General features: G+C 37.1%; 5 protein-coding genes across 9 annotated transcripts; 2 read left to right on the plus strand and 3 right to left on the minus strand.

Moving 5' to 3' along the window:
* Window positions 1-2535: 2535 nt before the first annotated feature.
* LOC108808896 (uncharacterized) lies at window positions 2536-5151 on the plus strand. Of its 2 annotated transcripts, none has more exons than XM_018580998.2 (5): window positions 2536-2745; window positions 3052-4021; window positions 4217-4272; window positions 4352-4541; window positions 4635-5151. In XM_018580998.2, the coding sequence occupies exons 2-5, from the start codon at window positions 3458-3460 to the stop codon at window positions 4980-4982; spliced, it is 1158 nt and encodes a 385-aa protein (XP_018436500.1). In that variant the 5' UTR covers window positions 2536-2745; window positions 3052-3457; the 3' UTR covers window positions 4983-5151. The 2 variants fall into 2 exon arrangements, with proteins under 2 accessions (XP_018436500.1, XP_018436499.1); XM_018580997.2 differs by having other exon boundaries at window positions 2540-2745; window positions 4632-5151.
* Window positions 5152-5293: 142 nt separating this feature from the next.
* LOC108808890 (protein root UVB sensitive 1, chloroplastic) lies at window positions 5294-7655 on the minus strand. Its single transcript, XM_018580987.2, has 7 exons — window positions 6910-7655; window positions 6549-6824; window positions 6417-6473; window positions 6150-6348; window positions 5938-6053; window positions 5672-5848; window positions 5294-5594 (listed from the first exon to the last, which is right to left on the minus strand). The coding sequence occupies exons 1-7, from the start codon at window positions 7618-7620 to the stop codon at window positions 5295-5297; spliced, it is 1836 nt and encodes a 611-aa protein (XP_018436489.1). The 5' UTR covers window positions 7621-7655; the 3' UTR covers window position 5294.
* Window positions 7656-7743: 88 nt separating this feature from the next.
* Window positions 7744-10059, plus strand: LOC108808899 (lysine-specific demethylase JMJ32). 3 transcript variants are annotated; one of them, XR_008936015.1, is made up of 5 exons: window positions 7744-8480; window positions 8574-8749; window positions 8887-8957; window positions 9055-9346; window positions 9521-10059. XR_008936015.1 is itself a non-coding variant. In XM_018581001.2 (4 exons), the coding sequence occupies exons 1-4, from the start codon at window positions 7806-7808 to the stop codon at window positions 9189-9191; spliced, it is 1059 nt and encodes a 352-aa protein (XP_018436503.1). In that variant the 5' UTR covers window positions 7744-7805; the 3' UTR covers window positions 9192-9426. The 3 variants fall into 3 exon arrangements, 1 of the variants encoding a protein (XP_018436503.1); XR_001942748.2 differs by having other exon boundaries at window positions 9531-10059; XM_018581001.2 differs by lacking the exon at window positions 9521-10059 and having other exon boundaries at window positions 9055-9426.
* Window positions 10060-10136: 77 nt separating this feature from the next.
* Window positions 10137-12162, minus strand: LOC108808895 (WAT1-related protein At3g45870). Of its 2 annotated transcripts, XM_056989582.1 has the most exons (6): window positions 11527-12162; window positions 11320-11436; window positions 10957-11236; window positions 10702-10857; window positions 10463-10614; window positions 10137-10335 (listed from the first exon to the last, which is right to left on the minus strand). In XM_056989582.1, the coding sequence occupies exons 1-6, from the start codon at window positions 11766-11768 to the stop codon at window positions 10137-10139; spliced, it is 1146 nt and encodes a 381-aa protein (XP_056845562.1). In that variant the 5' UTR covers window positions 11769-12162. The 2 variants fall into 2 exon arrangements, with proteins under 2 accessions (XP_056845562.1, XP_056845563.1); XM_056989583.1 differs by lacking the exon at window positions 11527-12162 and having other exon boundaries at window positions 10957-11276; window positions 11317-11380.
* An 835-nt stretch (window positions 12163-12997) lies between these two features.
* Window positions 12998-16989, minus strand: LOC108808885 (uncharacterized). Its single transcript, XM_018580980.2, has 3 exons — window positions 16844-16989; window positions 13420-16721; window positions 12998-13251 (listed from the first exon to the last, which is right to left on the minus strand). Exon 2 carries the CDS (start codon window positions 16677-16679, stop codon window positions 13443-13445), a length of 3237 nt encoding a protein of 1078 aa, XP_018436482.1. The 5' UTR covers window positions 16680-16721; window positions 16844-16989; the 3' UTR covers window positions 12998-13251; window positions 13420-13442.
* Window positions 16990-20021: the final 3032 nt, after the last annotated feature.

Genomic DNA, 20021 nt, shown 5'->3' on the forward strand with positions numbered 1-20021 from the left:
ATCCGGATGATATTAATGATTATGTATTGGCCGTCGATTAAGCGATAATCAACGGCTATTACAATCGATCCGCGTGATGCACGAATGTTCTCCAAATTATAGCGGGAGTACTTTTTACGGTTCCCTTCCTGCGTGTTTTTCATTTCCCTCCCCTTCTTGCTGGAATTCGCCGCCATTTAAGTTTTACTAAACGCTGTCGTTTTGATGTGGTATGTTCGACCACACTCCCAATAATCAGCAGTCCAAGCAGTAAAAATCAGTGTTTTTAAAATAGGAGTGTCTCGGTAGTTGGACCGCATTCAACCATAAACCGAATATATAACCGGACTACATCTAATGATTGGTTTGACCGTGAACCGATCACGTAACCAGAGCCGGCCCTAGACACAAGCAGAAGAATCAATGGCTTCCGGCCGGTAATTAATATCAATAAAACCGGCCACAATTTTTCAAAAGTTCCTTTGGGTGTAGTTGTTAAATAGTCACTGTCCATGACTATCCATCACCCTCCCATCATATTAATTTATTCGGCCATTTTTTTTTCATTTTGGCTTCTAGCCTTTAAATTCCTAGGACTGGCTCTGCACGTAACTAGATTGGATTTCAAAGTAATTAAACTATTAAATCATCAAAAATCTATAAATCATTCATTCGACCAAAAAAAATCTATAAATCATCTATATGAACATAAAACTATTGTATATTTATGATATTTTATGTTTAAAAGTTTTTTATATATTAATTATGTATCATATTTACTAACATTACTTCTAAATTTATATACTAAAAATATATTAAATCAAATTACTGAACTAGCAGACCATATTAAACTGTGACCCCAACATTTTTTCGGTTCAGCTTTCGATCCGGTTTTAAGAGCATTTGCAAAAATCCCATAGATTATGAAAAACAAATAATACAAGTGTAAATCACTCGGGACATATACAAGTGTAAATCAGGCATAAAGATCAAAGAGATCAAGTCGGTTATTATATTAAAACAGTTTAAATAAAGCATATCATATAAATAAATTTTAAATTACAAGAAAAATCAAAACACAAAATAAATAAATATAATATATCTATATTATTAAAACTGAAGTAAAAATTATGTTTATTTGGAAACATAGATAATAATTTTTTTAAAAAAATATTTGTTTGGAAACTTTAATAGTAGTTTAAAAAAAAGTTTGTTTGGAAACATTAATATTAGTTAAAAAAGTTTGTTTGGAAACATAAATAGCAGTATAAAAATATAATATTGTTTGGAAACATAGATAGTAATAAAATAAAAATATATAAAAATTAGAAATCTATTATATTATGAGAAATTATCTATTTGTGTCAACTTTAAAATATACAAAAAATGAGTTAATCTCATTATTTAAAAATATCATTTCCTAAAATAATCATAAAACAAAATTTAAAATTTCTATACATATTTCAAATCAAAATAATAATTTAAAATTGATTTATATCAAAAAATTATTTTAAATATACATATATTCAAAATTTTATTTTTACTAAAATATTTTCCAATAACCATTATTAAAAAATGTTTTCAATATATGTGATTATTGTAAATATAATACATGTGATTATTTATATGATAGCACGTATAAATACTATTCATTATATGTTTGATGTGTTTTTAAAAGAAAAAAATAGATTGTGAAGCAGGGGTGTGCGTTCTGGTACCCATTCGGATTCGGTTTAGGTTTGTTTGGGTTTCTAGTTTTCAGGGTCAAAGATTTCAGTCTCATTTGGATATTTCTAAAATTTGGTTTGGATTCGATTCAGATCTTTGCGGGTTTGTTCAGGTTTGGATAACCTATTTAAATTCATTATATACTTTAAATTTCTCAAAATATATAAAATAATAGTATATTACATATAAGTTCAATAACATATATCAGAATACATGTACTTAACATATAAACTTGTTTAGTTTAAATATTTGTATAGAGAATCAATAATTATGTTAAGTATTTTTGGTGATTTTAATATAATTTAATTATTTTAGATATCTACATTTGACTATTTATATATATTTTCAATTATTTAAACCAATTTACAAGTACCATATATAATCTGGATGTTTTTATATACACAAAGTCTAAAAAATAATATATATATATATATATATGTTTAAGTATATAAATCTATTTATAATATATTCATGTATTTGAAATACTTCGGTTCTGATCGGATTCGGTTTCGGTTTTTTAAATACCAAATTTTGATAGTTAGTTAATTTTGGTTCGTGTATTTCTTTTTGGATCGGGATCGGTTCGACTTTTTAGATTCAGACTTTTTGCCTAACTCTAATATTGACATGAAAATAACATGTTTATAAAAATATACACCCGCACAGACATGCGGATCAAAATCTAGTAAACAAAATCGTAGTATAGTAATTTTTTTTTCTGAACAACATGATTTAAAAGGCCTCAGGCCCGAAAGTTGAACAGATAAAAGAGAGAGGCTTTGGCTAAATAGTCCGCCAACCTATTATCTTCTCTTGGAACAAACGAAAAACAACAGAAAAAAAAAGGATGAGTGAGCAATTCGATGTCCGACAAAATTGCGTAGAGGTTCATCGGCTTGGTGATCGAATCTATCGTTTTGATAAGCGATAAGGAGTCTGATCCGAGTATAGTAATTCATACGAGGAAATTATGGACCCTGAGATCAACATTTTCTCTGAGAAAACATATGAGGAAAAAGACAACAAAGGCTTCGAATGGTAATGCAAGAAATTACACTGCACCATAGTTAATAGTAATATTTTTTTACATATATTTATGTATCCGTCTTTTTTTTGTTTGCTATTAGACTGCACAATTGTTTTGCATATTGCCATTATTTGGAATTAAAGAGTGAGAAAACTTGTTGTTTTCTACGTCGAATCTTGTATTTAGTTTAGGTGTGTTTGCAAATCGCAAATGTTTCTTATTTATCACTAAGCTTGTTTTGTTGTTTGCTAGTGCAACACTTGGACATCCAAATTTATTAATTATCATCGTCTCGTTTTTGTTTAAATCTGGTACAGCACAGCTTAAAACTGATCACAGTCGGAATGCAAAAGAGAGTCAATTGTGTTAGGGACATGATGAGATATCATGTGCCTGTTGGGAGGTGGAGATTGTTCGGGTCCGTGATATGATTATTATCTTACATGGTCCAGCTCCATTAAAGTGAGACAACCGACTATTCATCAATTATTTTATGAATTTATAAACTATAGTCTTTTTACATATATTTGACAACCAAAAAGTTACCAAATTTCCCTGTATGGTCAATTTGAACCAAAAAAAAAAATTCTTCAAAATCAAAACCTGAATACATCAAAAGAGGCCTTTCCTTTCTGCTATACAGATTAAAAAGCGTTGTCGCAAAAAGGGAAATAAAATAAAAAGTTTCTTTTGTCTTTTCTTCTGTATCCACAAAAAAAAAAAATGGCGACTGTTCCTGACACTGAAGAATCGAGAACTGTTGTCGAAGAAGATCACGAGCACGACTCGTTGAAGAAGCTAGCGACCTCATTTCTAGGCCTGAGCTTCTCGGTGATGCTAGCTCACCTCCCCAGCGACGCGCTGTCCCTGGTCCCGCGGCTGAGGACGGAGGTCGACGAGCTGAAACAGCGGCTCGCGGCGGCGGAGGAGCAAGTCCGCCAGATGAAATGTCGGCGCGTGGAGGACTCGAAAGCGAACGCGCGCGTGGTGGAGATCTTCGCCAGCAACAGGAACGCGTGGCAGGAGGAGGAGAAGCGTCTGCAGAACCGGATTCACGAGATGGAGGAGGAGAGGGAGGAGTTCGTGGACAGGATACGCGAGCTGGAGAGAGAAGTGGGCGAGAGGGATGAGATGATTGGGTTTATGTCGAGAAGAGGGGTTCAGGAAGATGATGATTCCACCGAAGGTTACGGTGCGGATCTCCACACTGTATCTTTTTCTCCCCCTACAGCTTATCCAAGCTCTCATCAGTTGTGGGCGGAGTCTCACAACACTAACCCTTTTCAGGTTTGGTTTTTGTTTTTGTTTTTCCTTTTTTAAACCGGTTTTTGTTTTTCTTATTTCATGATACTGACAGAGACTTAGGGTTTATATATATTTTTTTCTTTTTCTTTTGTCAAACCGGTTTTTGTTTTTCTTATTTCATGATACTTGATGGTTAACAGAGATTCAGGGTTTATATATTTTTTTCTTTTTTTGTAGGATGTAGAGTATGAATCTTTGGAATCTATGTACCATATGAAGCAATTTGTGCCAAGGTAACAGATTTTTTTTTTGAATTGAATTTTTTTTTTGTGATGATCAGCATTGTAACCTTATCTTTTCATTTCATAAAAGGGAATCACCATGGAAGATAGATAGTGAAGCAACAGGTGTTTCTGCCAAGCTGAGGTTACTAGAAGAGGAACTAGTAAATCTTGAGAAAGTTTGTCCTAGTGACATTTCAAAGGTCTCGTCTTTGTTGAGAAAACAGGCAAATAGGTATCAAGCTCTCTCAGGGAAGATCGATGATCTATGCAGAAGAATGGTACTAAGTTGTAACATTTATATAACACATTCTTGAGTTCCCTCAAGAGCTAACAAAAGGGCTTCTGCTATATGTTTCTTTCTTTGTCAGCAGAGTAGTGATCCTTGCGATGCGACACTAGGACCCGAGTTCAGGACACAAAGACAAACCGAGTTTCTGCTCGAGTGTTTCAGATTTCAGCAGCGAGCATCAGAGACGGGGCAGAAGCTAGTTGCATTGCAGACGGAAATCACAAGGAGCAACCAAGGAGATCAACTTAACCAAGCCAAGATGAACACAAGAAGGTCACTGGATTTGATCAAGAACAACTTGAAAGAAGTTCAGAGAAACCTCGAGATTTGGCTGGCTAGGATCATTGGAGATCTCGAAGGCATACTTGCTAGAGACGGTGCTTCGCGTGTAAGAGAATTCTACGTTGCCCGTTACCCTTTTGTTCAGTAGAATCAGAACATCTCTGTTCTGTACCTTTTTAAGTCTAATTCGCTGTTTTTTTTAATTGTTTCTTTTGCTTTTGAGAAGTTTTATATGTTCTGTAACCGTAGTTAACATGCAAAAGATCACTGTAGAAATCTAGATTCGGGCTGATGAATAAACAGATTGTGTAATAACTTGATCTGATGTGAGAGATGTAAAGCTCTAAAAAGAGTTTGTTTGATGGGAGATAGACAGAGAGAGACAATGTATCTATTCTATACCGAAATGGAAACATAATCTTCTAATACACAGTCCATTGGCTCTGGTTTTGTTCTGAGTTTATGAACTGGAAGGAGAAGAAGATGAGGGTTCACTATCATAACCTAGACGGATTCTGGTCGGTAGAGGTCTAGCTATCAGTCCTTCGGTAACCCAACCCACCGTTTCACTGTCTTCTTTGGCCAGTTCAAACTCCCTTCGCACATAATCTAAAGAAATGTGAAGGCGACCACCCGGTTTGCAGTCTGAGTAAGTGTTTGTAGCTTCGATCCCAGCATTCTTCTCTAGCCAGTAGAGGTAGTTCACTTGAAACAACGACCTGAGCATGTCTTGTGGCGACGAGCTTTCCTTGAGCGTCACCTGACAAATTACAAGAGGAGATGGTGAGAGATTCTGCCTGATAACAAATGATGAAAATGGTTTTATTTATTGCTTACGCAGAATCTGCCTTTGTGTTCTGTAAGGATGTATCCCTCATCGCGATACAGATCAAAGAGTGCTATTGCTTCTTCTTTGTTGTGGATAACCTCGCTTAGCTTCGAACCTAGCTGAAGCCGTTCCTCTATGTCTGCTGCTGCTGCTTTTGCTTCTGATGACAAGACAAATTCTTGCAGCTGAATAAAGCAGATTACAAAGAATCAGACTATCAAGCATTGTCTCTTTATCCAAGAAAGTTTTGGATAAGGAGAATGGTATTCTTCACCTTTTTAGGAGATTTTATGTTTAAAAACCGAACAGCTGGGAAGACTGGTTCTTCGTCGTTGACCTCCTTGACTAGAGGAGCTTGGCCGCTGATGAGATATTCACTAAAAACCAAACCTGTACAGTAAACAGAGAGATGTTTACTTCTAGGGCTCTCAGAGGAGTTTGATGAAATACTGAAGGAACTGGGCTGGCTGCAGTTGAGAGACATACTTGCACGATATGGGTTTAGAGTACGGAGTTGGATGCACTGGTAAGATTTGAAATTGGTATACATATGGATCGATGTCACAACACCAAATGCAGCAAGTGCAAGACTTGTTGATGTTCCTATGCTATTGGCAATAACAATTCCAAGCAAGATACCCATTGACTTGCTCACCATTCCTTGAGCTTCACCTTTGGCAATTACCTACAAAAGAAGCAGTTGATGATGCACACAATACTTGAAGGATATATATATTTTAACCGTAGTAGAACCTCAGCAAAGTTCCTTTGAGAAGCAAAGCCAGCATTAAAGCAACTTTTAGTAGCAGCCTGGAGAGAAAAGCAAAAAAGACAAGGTCAATGGTAAACACACAATGATGGTTTGAGAAAGTTAAAAGAAAGAACCTGGATCAATGCAGCAGCAGAGCGGCCAGCACCAGCGGCAGCACCAATCATAACAAAGAAATGAGGGAAGAGGGGTGTAAGCATCTCCATACCAAAGGCAGCGTTTTCAAGAAGATCAGCAAAGAGTCTCCATCCTTTGGGATGAACATCGAAATGGCGTCCGTATTGGGACAACATAATCTTACTGAGATACCCAATCCCATCTTTAAGCACCCAGTTGATCGCTGCAGCTGTAGGGATCGCTCCTTTACCCAACCCAACTGCATAAAGCAAAGACTACCACCCCAAACAAACAAAAAAAAAAACAATGAGCACCAGGTGCTCGTGAAAATGCCTAAGAGAGATAATAAATAAACGTAACCTGAGTGGCGAGGACGCCGCTGATTTGGCTAGCGATTCCTTGAACGCCTCTCCAGAGAGAGTAGTCGAGGTAATCGGAGGTGACGCTGTTAGGGTAACCTTCGGGGAGGAGGAACTGAATCAGAAGGTTTCTACACTGGGCGAGGAGATTCTCAGGAGTCAGAGAAGATGATAAATCCAAGGCGGGTTCTTTAGAGACGACGAACTCATCTTCGACGTAATCCGGGACAAGCCGCTTCCTTTTGCTTCCTCTCACTTCCCAAACCGTATCTTCCGTCTCCTCGGGAGCTCTGGCTATGGCGAAAGCAGCAGACAATCGCAGCTGGAAGAAGCAGGACAAGACCAAGAACAACAGCAAGCAGAGAAATCTAAAAGGGTGCGAAGAAGAAGAGTCGTCATCAGAAGAATTATCGCCACCGTTAAACCACCAACCGCCGTCTCCCCCGCCGGAGGAGCCATTTCCGTTATCATTGTTGCCGATATCTCCAGCAAACAGTGAAGAAAAGCAGCAGCTTCTCGTCCCTAGCGATTGGTTAGTGAAGCTCTCATTAGCAGCAGTGGCGATGACTAATCGAGGGAACTGCGAAAGCGAGGGAAGCGGTGGTGGCCGGAGCGATTGCCGTGGGAGAAGTAAACGCTGCCGGAAAGAAACATCGTTCCAACGTCGCGACGCGACGGAAGCGTCTCCAGTAAATAGATAAGAGCAGCTCATCTTCCTCTTCTCCACGACTTCCAAGTATATTTCAAAACCCCATTTTTCTCATTATTATATATTTTTTTTTTACCTTTTCTAAATAGAGACCGCATAAAATTAGGGTTCTGGTGATATATATCAAAAAAGCCCCAAATTATTCCCGCCATTTTTGTGTGTGTAAAATTAGGGATTTCAATTCAAAGATGGCGAAGAAGGGGATAGAGAATCTGTGGAGAGAAGTGAGGGAGCTGAGTTTGGGAACCGAGACCGATCGCCTCGACTCTCCTCCCTCTCCGCTCCACTTCCTCCGAGACTACGTCTCTCAGAGCAAGCCCTGCGTGATCTCCAACGCGATCCCTCACTGGCCGGCTCTAAACCTCTGGTCCGATCCCGCTTACCTCGCCGGAACTTTGTCCAACGACCTCGTCTCGCTTCATCTCACTCCCAACGGCTCCGCCGACGCCGTCACTCCGATTAGCAGCGACGACGGAGGAGATCTCTGTTTCGCTTCGGCTCACGTGGAGAAGCTCCCGTTCCCTGAGGCTCTTCGCGCCGTTCGATCCTCATCGTCCAAGGGGGAGGAGAAGAAGGTCGGGTATTTGCAGCAGCAGAACGATTGTTTTAGAACGGAGTATTCGACCGTTGCTAAGGACTGCGACGGAGACATCCCGTGGGCTACGGAGGCGCTGGGGTGCTCCCCGGAAGCTGTGAACCTTTGGATAGGCACTGGTCTCTCCGTGACTTCTTTTCACAAAGACCACTACGAGAATCTATACGCCGTCGTTTCGGGGGAGAAGCATTTCCTTCTCCTTCCTCCCACCGATGTGCACCGCCTCTACGTGCAGCGATATCCAGCTGCCAATTACAATTACAATCGAGTCTGTGAGAATCTCAGATCAAGTTTCAGTTGGCTTTGTTTACTAGGATTTGGAAGCGGGTAGATGAGATAAAAAGTTTGGATCTTTTTGTAGGATACTGAAGAGTTCAAGCTTGAGATTGAGCAGCCAGTGAGGCATGTGCCGTGGTGCAGTGTTGATCCATACCCTTCACCAGAGAGGGAAGCAAGTGAGAGATTGAAATATCCGTTGTTCTTTAATGGCCCAAAGCCCTTTCATTGTACTGTCAAGGCTGGGGAGGTTCTTTACCTGTAAGCGTCTCAATCTCTTGTTCATTACCATGTTCCATAGATTGATTGAATCTTACTTTGGCTTCTTACTGCAAGAAACAAAGATAGTTTTGAATAAATGGGTGGTTTCAGACACATAACCGATCTGGATGTTGCAGGCCCAGTATGTGGTTTCACCATGTTAGTCAAACCCCAGGAGATGGTGGCTATACCATTGCGGTGAACTATTGTAAGAGTTTTATTTTTTTGCCTCCATACTCTGTTTTGTCGTCAGTATTTTTCGGCTCTTCTGCCTCTAATAAGCTACATATGCATGTAATTCGCAGGGTATGACATGCAGTTCGACGTCAAATATGCTTATTTCAACTTCTTGCAATCTTTATCATACGAGTCATCTTCACTTAATCCAGTTCTGTCTTGGAGAGAAGATGAAGATACGGAATCTGGTGATTCAGATGTATGAAGAGTCGAAACAACGTTTTGCTTGGTGAGGTCAAGTTTGTTTTATCAGTCATGGTTGAAAGCTCGGGAAGATCGTAACTTAGCATTTGGAAAATCTTAGGACAAAGGCGGAGAATTGTCTGAACGTTGTTTGTTTGATCCTTGCCATGTACTTTGGTACTTTCTGAACTATTTCCTGAATTTTGTCTCCCAGAAATTCTTTAGAACCATGAAATCAGATGAAAGCTCTTAAATTCTATGATTTGTTTAACTTCTTTGTTGATGACTTCAAGGAAAACGTACCAGTGTTTTCTTGGGTTTTACTTGTTCTTGGGTTGGTGATGGTGCTAGATTTTGGCAGTGAGGGCATGTGGATTAGTGGATGCTGTTCGATATGTACGAGAAGGATGGGTTGGTGAAAGATGCAGAAATGGTATTCTGAGCTATAAAGGGCGAGAAGTTTTAGATGCTCCAAGGCTATGGCCGCCAGTTATATGCAGAATGGGTTTCACGTTGAGGCCATTAAGATTCTCTATCAGATGAAAGTGGCCGGGTTGATACGAAGCAGGCTGTTCGATATGTACGAGAAGGATGGGTTGGTGAAAGATGCAGAGATGGTATTCTGAGCTATAAAGGGCGAGAAAAGTTTTAGATGCTCCAAGGCTATGGCCACCAGTTATATGCAGAATGGGTTTCACGTTGAGGCCATTGAGATTCTCTATCAGATGAAAGTGACTGGCATCGAAGTGTATAACAGACTCGTGAACGAGGTGAAAGACCATTAGCTGTTCTAGCTAGATAATGAACCTGATAGTTAAGACTCTGTTGTGTTTAAGGCATGTAAATGTTGATGTGTTTACACAGATATATATACTGTTTGTGTTTGATAAGTATAATAGTCACTAGTGCCGCAAAAGAAGATCAAGAAAACATCACAGGCCCGTTTTCAAGAAGCCTGACATTTGGTTCAATCAGCAGATTTTGGTGAAGAGATGGGAATGTTTGTGAATAGATGTCCCGTTGGTTTGTTCTTGTGGTCTTTGTAGATCAAGGGTTCGGCTTCCTTTGAGGTGATCGGGATGGTACCTGCTGCTGCTTTCTTTTCCTTGTAAGACGCCCAAGTGACACTGTAAAGACCTGCGATGATTGCACACCCGCCTAAAATGCTAAAAGAAAGAAAAATTGAGTCAGTCAGGTAACTTCAGACACATCTCATCAGCGGCTGGTAATAGCCAAAAAATGAAAGGAGTGAGAGTTTTTTTTTTTCTTTTGAAAGGAGTGAGAGTTGTTAACCTCCCCAAGTAGATAGGGCTTCCTAGGAAGATTCTGGACAAGAAGGCTGAGGCTCCAGGTTGAAGAGGGTTATACAGAGCAACCAAGGAAGGACCCAAAATCTTATTCGACCACGTCAAGAGACCATAGTTAAGGGCAGATGCGATTACTCCCTGGACAGAGGAAGCAGCAGAGTTACTGATTTTGGAGAAACTTAATATGTGACTGAGTCTATAACATATATAGTGCGAGGAACTTACTGCGTAGACAACTGCAAAGAACTCGGATCTGGTGAGACTCCAGTTGGTTGACTCATTGGTCATGAAAAAAGCAGATGTCACCATGAACATGGTCCCAAAGAAATACGAGTAGGCTGTAACTGAAAGATTTGCCGGATACTTCTTCAAGACTGGAGCCTGATCATATATTTTTCACAACGCGGGTCAGTTCAAAGACAATAAGATAATAGGAGACTGATGGTGTTTGGATCTATCTGGAAGCAAAAGGACACATGCCTGAATAGCAAGAAAAGCAGCCATGCAAGTGCAGTTCCCAATCAAGCACAAAACTCCCAGATTCCATCTCCCAAGTCCATTGAGAAAGCTAGACACCAAGTGTCCTGATCCAGATGCTTCAGGGTGTCTTATCTCACCATGACCCAAGAAGTCAGGCTCTGTTTCCCCAAACAAAGCCGGTCCACGAAACAAAACCATCAACACGGCCCCAGAGACACAGACCAGCGTACCTCCTACCTTAGCTTGACCTTCTAGTTTGAATAAATTCAATCTCTCTGTTCTGCATCGAAAATGGAAAGAGTAAGGCATTGATGATGATTCTCTCATCTTGCAAGAGTAAAGAGAGAATATATATATATATACCCCATAATGAGAGCCAAGATGAAAGTAAAAACAGGAATAGAGGGCTGAATGGCTGCAGCATAAGTGGGATTGGTGTAATTGAGACCGACGAGGAACAAAAGCTGGTTCCCAAATATCCTAGTCACACCAAAACCAACATACATACATATCAATCATGGGGAGATAAACAGAGAAGATTAAAGAAGAAAATCTATTTGAAGTACCCACCCAGTTAAGCCGAGGAAGAAGAAAGCTAAGAGAAAGCGTCGGTTCAAAGGAGGTCTTGTCTTCTTGTCACGGATATAAGCAAGAGGAGCGAGAATGGAGAGAGCAATGAGATCACGAAAGACGCAGAAGACGAGTTGGTTCACGCCGACGTTGAGAGCTACTTTGGTGATCACGTGATAGCCTCCGTTGAACAATTGAACGCAGACCATGGCCACGTGTGCCTTCCAAGCCTCACTCTCCATGGCCCGGTATTTTCTTTTCCGACGGTTCTTGTTACCGGAGAGAGAGATGAAAGCCAGGGTTGGTGACTGGAATTAAAAGACAAAAAAAGACTTTATTAAAATCTCGAGATTGATTGCTTAGCGAATGGGAGTCTTTCTGTCGAAATGTGGTTTTCAAGATTGAACGAGACAGAGGAACTAACAAACGACAATGAAGTCACTGCTTCAGACACAAGCATGAATTGCGATTGATCCTATTTACCCGCCTTTCTTTGATTACTACTCGGCTTAACCATAGTTTTCTTTTATTTATAGAAGAATCTAAAGTACATCTAAATCTGGCATATGGTAAAATATCCTACAAATATGAAGTTCAAGCTGAGAAATACAGAAATGTGTTGTCATATATGCAATGCTATTGTGATAACTAAAACGTTCTTTAGTAGACTCAGACTGTAAATGAACCATCATGTTATTAAAGCTTCGAATGGAAAAAGTAGATCAAGCAAATCTAACAAAACAAAAGTGGATCTAACAGTAAAAATATATATTTAAGATTTTGAATGGAAAATGTGGATAAACTTTGTTGATCTAATGTATATAGCAGATTAAACGACCAAAAACATATGTTTAAATGATAAAGGTGGATAAAAAATTTTAAAGTATTGTACATAAATTTTATAATATTTATATGGGCATTTATTTTCAAAATATACAATTTATCTATCAGAGTAAAACTATTTTAAGAGCTCACAATTTGTATTAATAAGCTCATTTCAAATAAATATAAAATAATATAATTTATTTCATTGCAAATCTTTTTCTGATTTTGAAATTTCTCTCTTCCTACGACACATCAACCAAATTTTTTTTTTCCGGAATAGTAGACAACATCCTAGTCGTAGTAAGCAACATACTCTATCCATTTCTCTATCAAGCGTATAAAGCATCCGATTTTGCCCATTCGCCACGTTCAACCTACGCATCATGCTCGAACGAGTAATCGGCTCCGCGGCCGACTTTTTGAACAAGTAATGAAGGTGAATACACGGAGGCTACGTGTAATGATTCTGACTGCAGCGGTGTGTCTTGTTTCACTAGGAATGCGTCACGATTAGAGATCAACCTTCCGTGTTTCAATGAGGCTTATCCAGTTACGAAATACATTTAACGACATGCATGAATGGCGCCAGTCATCATAACGAATTCTGATTTTTATATGAATATCACCTTGTATATTAAATGTTACCTGATCAAACACTTTGCATTAATATTATTGACGCTTAATGATTCATTAAACTCCACCACTAACTTCCCTTTATCTAAAAAAATAACAAGATATATGGATGACAACAGCATGAATAACCTTTTTAACATTTTTGTGACAGAGCCTGTGTCATCTCACTCTCTTCGACATCTTTTGGGACCAAACCCCAATCAATGTCGCGCCACTAAAATCCATACCATATCTCTCTGTTAAAAGACTACCCTCTGGAGTTTTCACCTGAAAATACAAAATCAATGAAAAAGTGGTCTTGTCAGAAGGATTCACCATTGCCAAACCATCGTTAAAAACAAAACACAGAATCACGCAATGGAAATGGACTTGGACTCTGTATGGTGATCTGATCAATCAAACAAAATAAGAAAGAAAAAAGAGTTCGAAACCTACTTGGTATCAATGCATCTCAGCAATCATGTTTCATCGTCAAAATCATCAGCCACTGAGTTCTCTTGGCAGATAAATGTGTTATCCTCAACACGATTTGAAACAACAGGCTCCCACATCGTTGTCTCATTACCCTGCGTAGTGTTCTCAACATCTTGCTCCTCCTCTGCAGCTTGTCCAGCCCCATTACAAAGTTGGTCCGCTGCTCCTTGATCCCAGTCTACACCAGCAGGCTCGACAGTCTTCTTTTCTGAACCAATCTCATTTCCGGTTTGCTCTTCATCCCCATTAAACGCTACAGTAACAGCTTCTTGTTCCTCTGTTTGCTCTGCTGCTTCCTTCTTCGGCCTCTTCCATTTCTTAGTGGATGAAGTACCATCATCTTCAAAATCTTCTTCTTCTCTGTCTCTGTGTAGATACACCCACAGCTTCCTATCAGAATCGAATTGTACACAAGGGTCCCGCTCATAGTGCAAACGATCTAATGCCCCACTCACGACTTGATTTACTTGTACATCGGTTACATCCTCCATGATATACTGTGAGTCTCTTATTAAGGTACAAACATCAGCTCTTGTCCCAATACTGCCGGGCAATCTGGCAGCGGCATCTCTCACAAGACAGAGAATTGTGACATGTGGTGGTCTCTCTCGTTTCAACATGAAATGGTCTCGGGCCTTTGAGGTTGGCTTCCCTCCACCTCTTCTCAGAGGAGCAACAATCGACTTCCTACCATCAGCAGCCGTGTACACAAACGCTCTGTCCGAAATTGAGTACCTCAGAAACTCTTCTTTGCGGAAATATTCTCTGGCTTCATCAGAACTCTGGGGAATCGTATTAAGACTCTTCTGCGCTCTCAGATCCTTGAACCTTTCTTTCTCATCAACGTTACACTGCATGAGTGACAATGGTGGTTCGGGAAGACTACCTATTTGCTGAAGAGTTTCCTGACTATTTTTCAGCCAGTTTGCAAATGAATCGACCAACTTGACAAGCATCTTGTGCGTGAGACCCCAAGCTTCAGGCGATGTTACCTCTTCAACAGTTTCTTGATCCGAAGGACTGAGAACAGGGCCAATCCAAGACCAGCATTTCTTGGACTTCTCAAATGCTACAAGTGGCTTCCAACCCTTTGCCCCTAGAGGTGAGGTTTTCGACGAGAAGATCTTCAGAACTCCTCTTATCAAATCCTGAAGCGGCTCTTGTGTCTTGAGGATTAAAGGATCTAACGGCTTTGACGTCACACAGCTAGTAATCTCCTGGATAGTGAGGGATGGCAAGTTCTCACTTCCCTGCTGCGGAGACTTGTTATCCTCTGCATCCTTGGGCATAGGAGCACCATTTTCTCCAGCTTCATGTTCTGTAGTCTCCACTGCCATAGGTTTGCTAACATCTACTGGATCTTCAGAACAAGAGCTTGTAATTGCCATACGCACTGCTGTAAGAAGATGCATAATGGAAAAGGAGAAGCCAGTGTGAACTGTAGGTGTAATCAACACATACGGCTTCTTCTGCGGTTTGGTTTCCACCTCTGCTTCACTTGCACTCTTTCCTACTTTTGGTGTCTCAGAGGTTTCCAGATCGAGAAAATCAACATCAACCTCTACTTTCTTCTTTCCCTTTCTCTTTGAGGCAATAATATCAGAAACAGGCTGTTGAATGTCAGAATAAAGCCGCATCTCACCATTATCCTCCCTCCTATCCATGTCCATCAAAGACTCTCTAACCTTTCTCCTTTTGGACCCAGAACTGCAAGAAACTAACCTGGCATCTAAATTTTCACCATCCTGCACTTGGTTCTCACGAAAATCGGAATTTAAGAACCTTTCATTCATTTGCTGCATAGAAGTTCTATAACTTCTAGTATCAGGTGAATCCCTCTCACACTTCCTTTTTCTGCTTTTACCATTCAAGTCATCAGATATATATCTGGGGTCAACAGAAAATCCATCTCCATGATACTTCCCATGCCGATAGACGTCCCCACGAAGGTCTGCCAGACTACCTTTTACGGGCTTCATTTGATTTCCATATTTACTTGACTTTGCGACATTGCTGTGAGACTGCCTTGCTGAATATGGTGGACCCATGAAATGTTCAGAATTCAGTTCTCCCTCCCTGGAAAACTTATGCTTCTTTCCAAGCCTCAAGAATCCAGATTTCTTTCTAACAACAATCTCCTGATCCCGCCAAGAACCAGTTCCAAAGAGTGGATCCTGATCATCATCATCCATATAATCTTCTGACCCAAGAACCAAATTAGAACCATACTTCTGCCTAGCTAGAGAAGAGGTGTTGTAAGCATATGGCCCAACAGACGTTTTCTCAAAAGGAAATTTCGGAGCTACTGTCTTCGGTTTCGACTTTGGTTTGCCATATCTATCCTGTTCTACAACCGTAGGCTGCCACTGCCTAGGAAACTCCAAACCTGAATCAACAACATAACCTGAATGACGGGACATTTTGTTCTGCGTAGACTTCCTATCTTTTACCTTTCTGTTCCATAGGCCATCAAAAGGTTCTTCCTTCTCTGATGAATCCTCCTCATAATAGTCCTTTTCCTCGCGCATTAGAGTCTTTTGGCTTTTCACGATATTCAGGACCCGGAGCTTCTCATCAACACTGTACCCTCTACAACCTGCCCAAGCATCCCTCGTCTGACAAAGATTCACAACCATGTCGTTATGATACTTCCTCAGCGTATGGTAATGTTTCGTCCTCACAAACAAATTACGCCCCTCGAGATAAAGCACGTTCCTCGGCTCGCACTGTCCACCTTTCAACATCTCAAACAGCTTCTTAACCGGACTGCCAAAGTGGAAATTGCGACCCTCGAAAAGCTGTTTCAGAGTGTGCATAAACGTGAACTGATCGAGGTCAGGGAGATGACACGAGAGGCTAAGCCGCTCTTCCTCAGTGAGACACTCGTTCCAAACATCAACAGAAAGTATATCTTCAAGACTAGAGAGATCATACAACTCGAAAGGAACGCTACAAGTCACGTTCCCGACCTGAGAAAACTCAGCACCAGACTCAGCTAATTCAAGCAGATCAAAATCATCAGAGCCTGCTCCAGAATCATCTTCAACAAATCCATCATCATCATCATCATCATCATCCTCGGAATCAACATTAACCCCTGAGGTTTTACGTTGCAGCTCAAGTCTGTCCTCTCCTTGGTAACTTGACATAGATTCATCACTGCCCTGAGAGTACTCTGAATCAAACCTAGAGAGCTTTACGTTACTCTTCTCGATCGCCATCACGCATAGAAACAGTTCTTCTATGGAGAGTGAACGAGAACCCTAACACGAACGAAGCATCAAAAAACTCACTCAGAAATCGAAAAACAAGAAAAGTTCAGAGACGAATTGTGTAATCAATCTATACAGTACGAATTCAATTCGATGAACTGAGATCAAATTACCTCAAAGTTTGTCCAGAATTGAGAGCTTCGATGCTTCTGCGTCAGCAAGAATTTGAGAGATGAATCTGGAGGAAACCCTAGAAAGGAACTCGTTCGTATAAACTAAAAGGGGAGAGCGAGAGAGAAGAAGACGGTGAATTATTAGAGAAGGGTTGAAGAAGACTGTTAAGTTCACAAGCTGGGTTCACAACTTGGGCCTTGACTTATCACTTAATGGGCTATTCAGAACAAATAACAAAATTTTACTAAAGGTTATGAGTATTTTTCTAAAAAACTATGCATTAATTAACTTCATAATTAGTAATATAAATATTATTATAATTTGATGTTTATTTAAATTTATTTAAACTAAAAATGAAAATTATATTCTGTATTATATAGAATATTATATTATATTAAAATAGAAGTACTATATGAATTATATATGATAAATTATATTAAATTGATAAATTAACCTATTTATTATAAAATTAGTTTATTTAAATAAATATTCATCATTCACTGTTAAACGAGTTAAAATTAGTCAATCATGTAAATTTTTTAAATAAAAAATAAAATTATTAATATATATTTTTTTATATCTACAACTATATTATTTTTCTTTTTTTTCTTTCGAAACTCACAACACTATATAATCTGAAAATGATTATATAGAAAATATAATAGTATATAACTTGTCTTATTTTATATATTATTTACAAAATATGTTACTAGAAATTTTGAAAGTTAGTAATTCAATCAATATTTTAATGACAAATCAATCTCAGTTGTAAATTTAATTTTTATTTTAATTATAAATTATATTAAATATATAAAATATTAGTAAAATTAAATTTTGAAAAAAGTAATGAATTAACTCAGTAACAGAAAAACCCAAAGGTCATATAATCTTCTAAACTAAAAATAGTTGTGTAATTAATTTTCCAACTTCTCTTGATAAAATCTACGATTTTGAAAATAACTATTTCAATTTTTTCAAAATACAAAATCATAGATGTTAAAGTATATTTTAAATGCAATACGAAAAAACGATGTTCTAAAAGTTAAAAGTAATATAACATTTTGACATCTTAATTTAATAACAAAAAGTCAGAAAACTTCATACTATAACATCCAAAATATACTTATACTAATACAATTTACTAAAATGATATGATAGATGCTACTATTTATAAAATTTAGTAAAATAATAAGGAAATATTATTTAAACAGTATAATATATTTACTTATAAAGTTTCACAAAATACTAAAACAATGCATGTTAAATTTTATTTTTAAACACAACATGGAATATAAATCATCTTAAACAAATATCCTTTCTATAGTACAATTAAATAAAATTTAAAAGTTAACTGTATGCAATAATAATAAAGTGAAATGTATAAAACATATCACTATATATTAATAGTGTTGAATAATAAACATAAACAATAAGATTGTGGAATTACAAAATACATAACAGTAAAAATATAAATAATATATTTAAACATTTATAATAATATCAAAGTTATGCATTTATAAACTGAAAATAGCCGCTCTACGTATGAATCAAAATCTAGTATATATTAATTAGTATAATAATGCATCAAAAGTTAAAAGCAAAATAAGAAGAAAACATGAGAAAACTAGTTTGTAAATATGATGTATAAAAATTTAATTTAAATATAAAATATGTAATAAACATTTTAAAATAATTTATTTTTATGTTACAAAATTTGAAACTCGTAAAATGATTAAACTAAATATTTTTCAAAGAAAAAAATAACTTTGAAAATTTAGATAAAATATCACAGATCTTTTTATTTTTATTAAAGCCCCCGGAATTTTAGGTAGTATACTATAACCGAGAATTTATCTTTAGCAAAAGAAATAAACAAAATATATTGTATCATTAATTTTGGGGAAAATCCTAATTCTACCACGAATTTGATACCACTTTTCAAATTTACTTTTAAATGAAAGTTATTTTCATAAATACCCTAAATTTGTGATGAAAATGATAAAATTAACTCTCTCAAATCACTCATAAATGTTTAATAATCATTTGCAAAAAGTTTATAAACTCAATATCTCCTAAATACTAAACTCTAAACAATAATCACTAAACTTTAAACTCAAATGTTATGGTACTTTTGAATGATGATATTTTTGAAAAGCGGTAACCAACTTATGCTATTTCAAACAATTTCTATTATTTTGTGCCATTATCAAGGATCACTAGCTATTTAATCAATTCATTTATAATAATATCAATGCATTTATAAACTAAAAATAGCCTCATGAACCATGTGCGGATCAAAAACTCTAGTATATATTAATTAGTATAATAATGCATCAAAAGTTAAATGCAAAATAAGAAGAAAACATGAGAAAACTAGTTTATAAAAATCATGTACAATAATTTAAATTTAAATATAAAAACTATAATAAAAATATTTAAAAATAATTTTTATTTTTACGTTACAAAATTTGTAACTCTTAAGAGTATTAAACTAAATCTTTTTCAAAGAAAAATAATAACTTAAAAATTAGATAAAAATTGCATTGATATTTATATTTTTTTAGAGCCCTCATAATTTTAGATAGTATACTCTAGCCGAACATTTATCTTTAGCAAAATAAATAAACAAAAGATATTGTATCATTAATTTTGGGGAAAATCCTAATTCTACTACGAATTTGATATAACTTTTCAAATTTACTTTTAAATGAAATCTATTTTCATAAATACCCTAAATTTATTATGAACATGATTAAATTAACTCTTTCAAATCACTTATAAATGTTTAGTAATCATTTATTAAAGTTTATAAACTCAATCTCTCTTAAATACTAAATTCTAAATAATAATCACTAAAATTTAAATTCAAATGTATGGTACTTTTGAATGATTGCATTTTTGAAAAGTGGTAACCGACTTATGATATTTCAAATGTTTTCTATTAATTTTATGCCATTACCAAGGATCACTAGCTATTTAATCAATTCGTTAGAATCGATACCATTTCAAGCTTGATTGTTACCTCTATACACAAATATGAAATATGTTTGTGTTATGTTTACCTGACCAGGTGATGTAGGTAGAAGGTTATGGGTGCAAGTGCACCCACTCTTTTTCAAAAAAAAAAAGTTTTACAAGGAAACTTGTTTAAATTTTGCTATAATTTTGACCAAAACC

This window comes from Raphanus sativus, chromosome 6 (genome assembly GCF_000801105.2).
Source record: "Raphanus sativus cultivar WK10039 chromosome 6, ASM80110v3, whole genome shotgun sequence".
Lineage (NCBI taxonomy): Eukaryota > Viridiplantae > Streptophyta > Magnoliopsida > Brassicales > Brassicaceae > Raphanus > Raphanus sativus.

Coding starts and splice junctions, on each gene's coding strand:
- LOC108808890 (XM_018580987.2), bottom strand. CDS start 7,620: ATGAGCTGCTCTTATCTATTTACTGGAGACGCTTCCGTCGCGTCGCGA. Junction 6,825..6,909: donor GCGGCGTCCTCGCCACTCAG/GTTACGTTTATT, acceptor TTGGGGTGGTAG/TCTTTGCTTTATGCAGTTGG. Junction 5,849..5,937: donor ACATAAAATCTCCTAAAAAG/GTGAAGAATACC, acceptor TGCTTTATTCAG/CTGCAAGAATTTGTCTTGTC.
- LOC108808899 (XM_018581001.2), top strand. CDS start 7,806: ATGGCGAAGAAGGGGATAGAGAATCTGTGGAGAGAAGTGAGGGAGCTG. Junction 8,481..8,573: donor CCAATTACAATTACAATCGA/GTCTGTGAGAAT, acceptor ATCTTTTTGTAG/GATACTGAAGAGTTCAAGCT. Junction 8,750..8,886: donor GCTGGGGAGGTTCTTTACCT/GTAAGCGTCTCA, acceptor TGGATGTTGCAG/GCCCAGTATGTGGTTTCACC.
- LOC108808896 (XM_018580997.2), top strand. CDS start 3,458: ATGGCGACTGTTCCTGACACTGAAGAATCGAGAACTGTTGTCGAAGAA. Junction 4,273..4,351: donor ATGAAGCAATTTGTGCCAAG/GTAACAGATTTT, acceptor ATTTCATAAAAG/GGAATCACCATGGAAGATAG. Junction 4,542..4,631: donor ATGATCTATGCAGAAGAATG/GTACTAAGTTGT, acceptor TTTCTTTGTCAG/CAGAGTAGTGATCCTTGCGA.
- LOC108808885 (XM_018580980.2), bottom strand. CDS start 16,679: ATGGCGATCGAGAAGAGTAACGTAAAGCTCTCTAGGTTTGATTCAGAG.
- LOC108808895 (XM_056989582.1), bottom strand. CDS start 11,768: ATGGAGAGTGAGGCTTGGAAGGCACACGTGGCCATGGTCTGCGTTCAA. Junction 11,237..11,319: donor ATCTTGGCTCTCATTATGGG/GTATATATATAT, acceptor TTTTCGATGCAG/AACAGAGAGATTGAATTTAT. Junction 10,858..10,956: donor CTGCTTTTCTTGCTATTCAG/GCATGTGTCCTT, acceptor ATATATGATCAG/GCTCCAGTCTTGAAGAAGTA.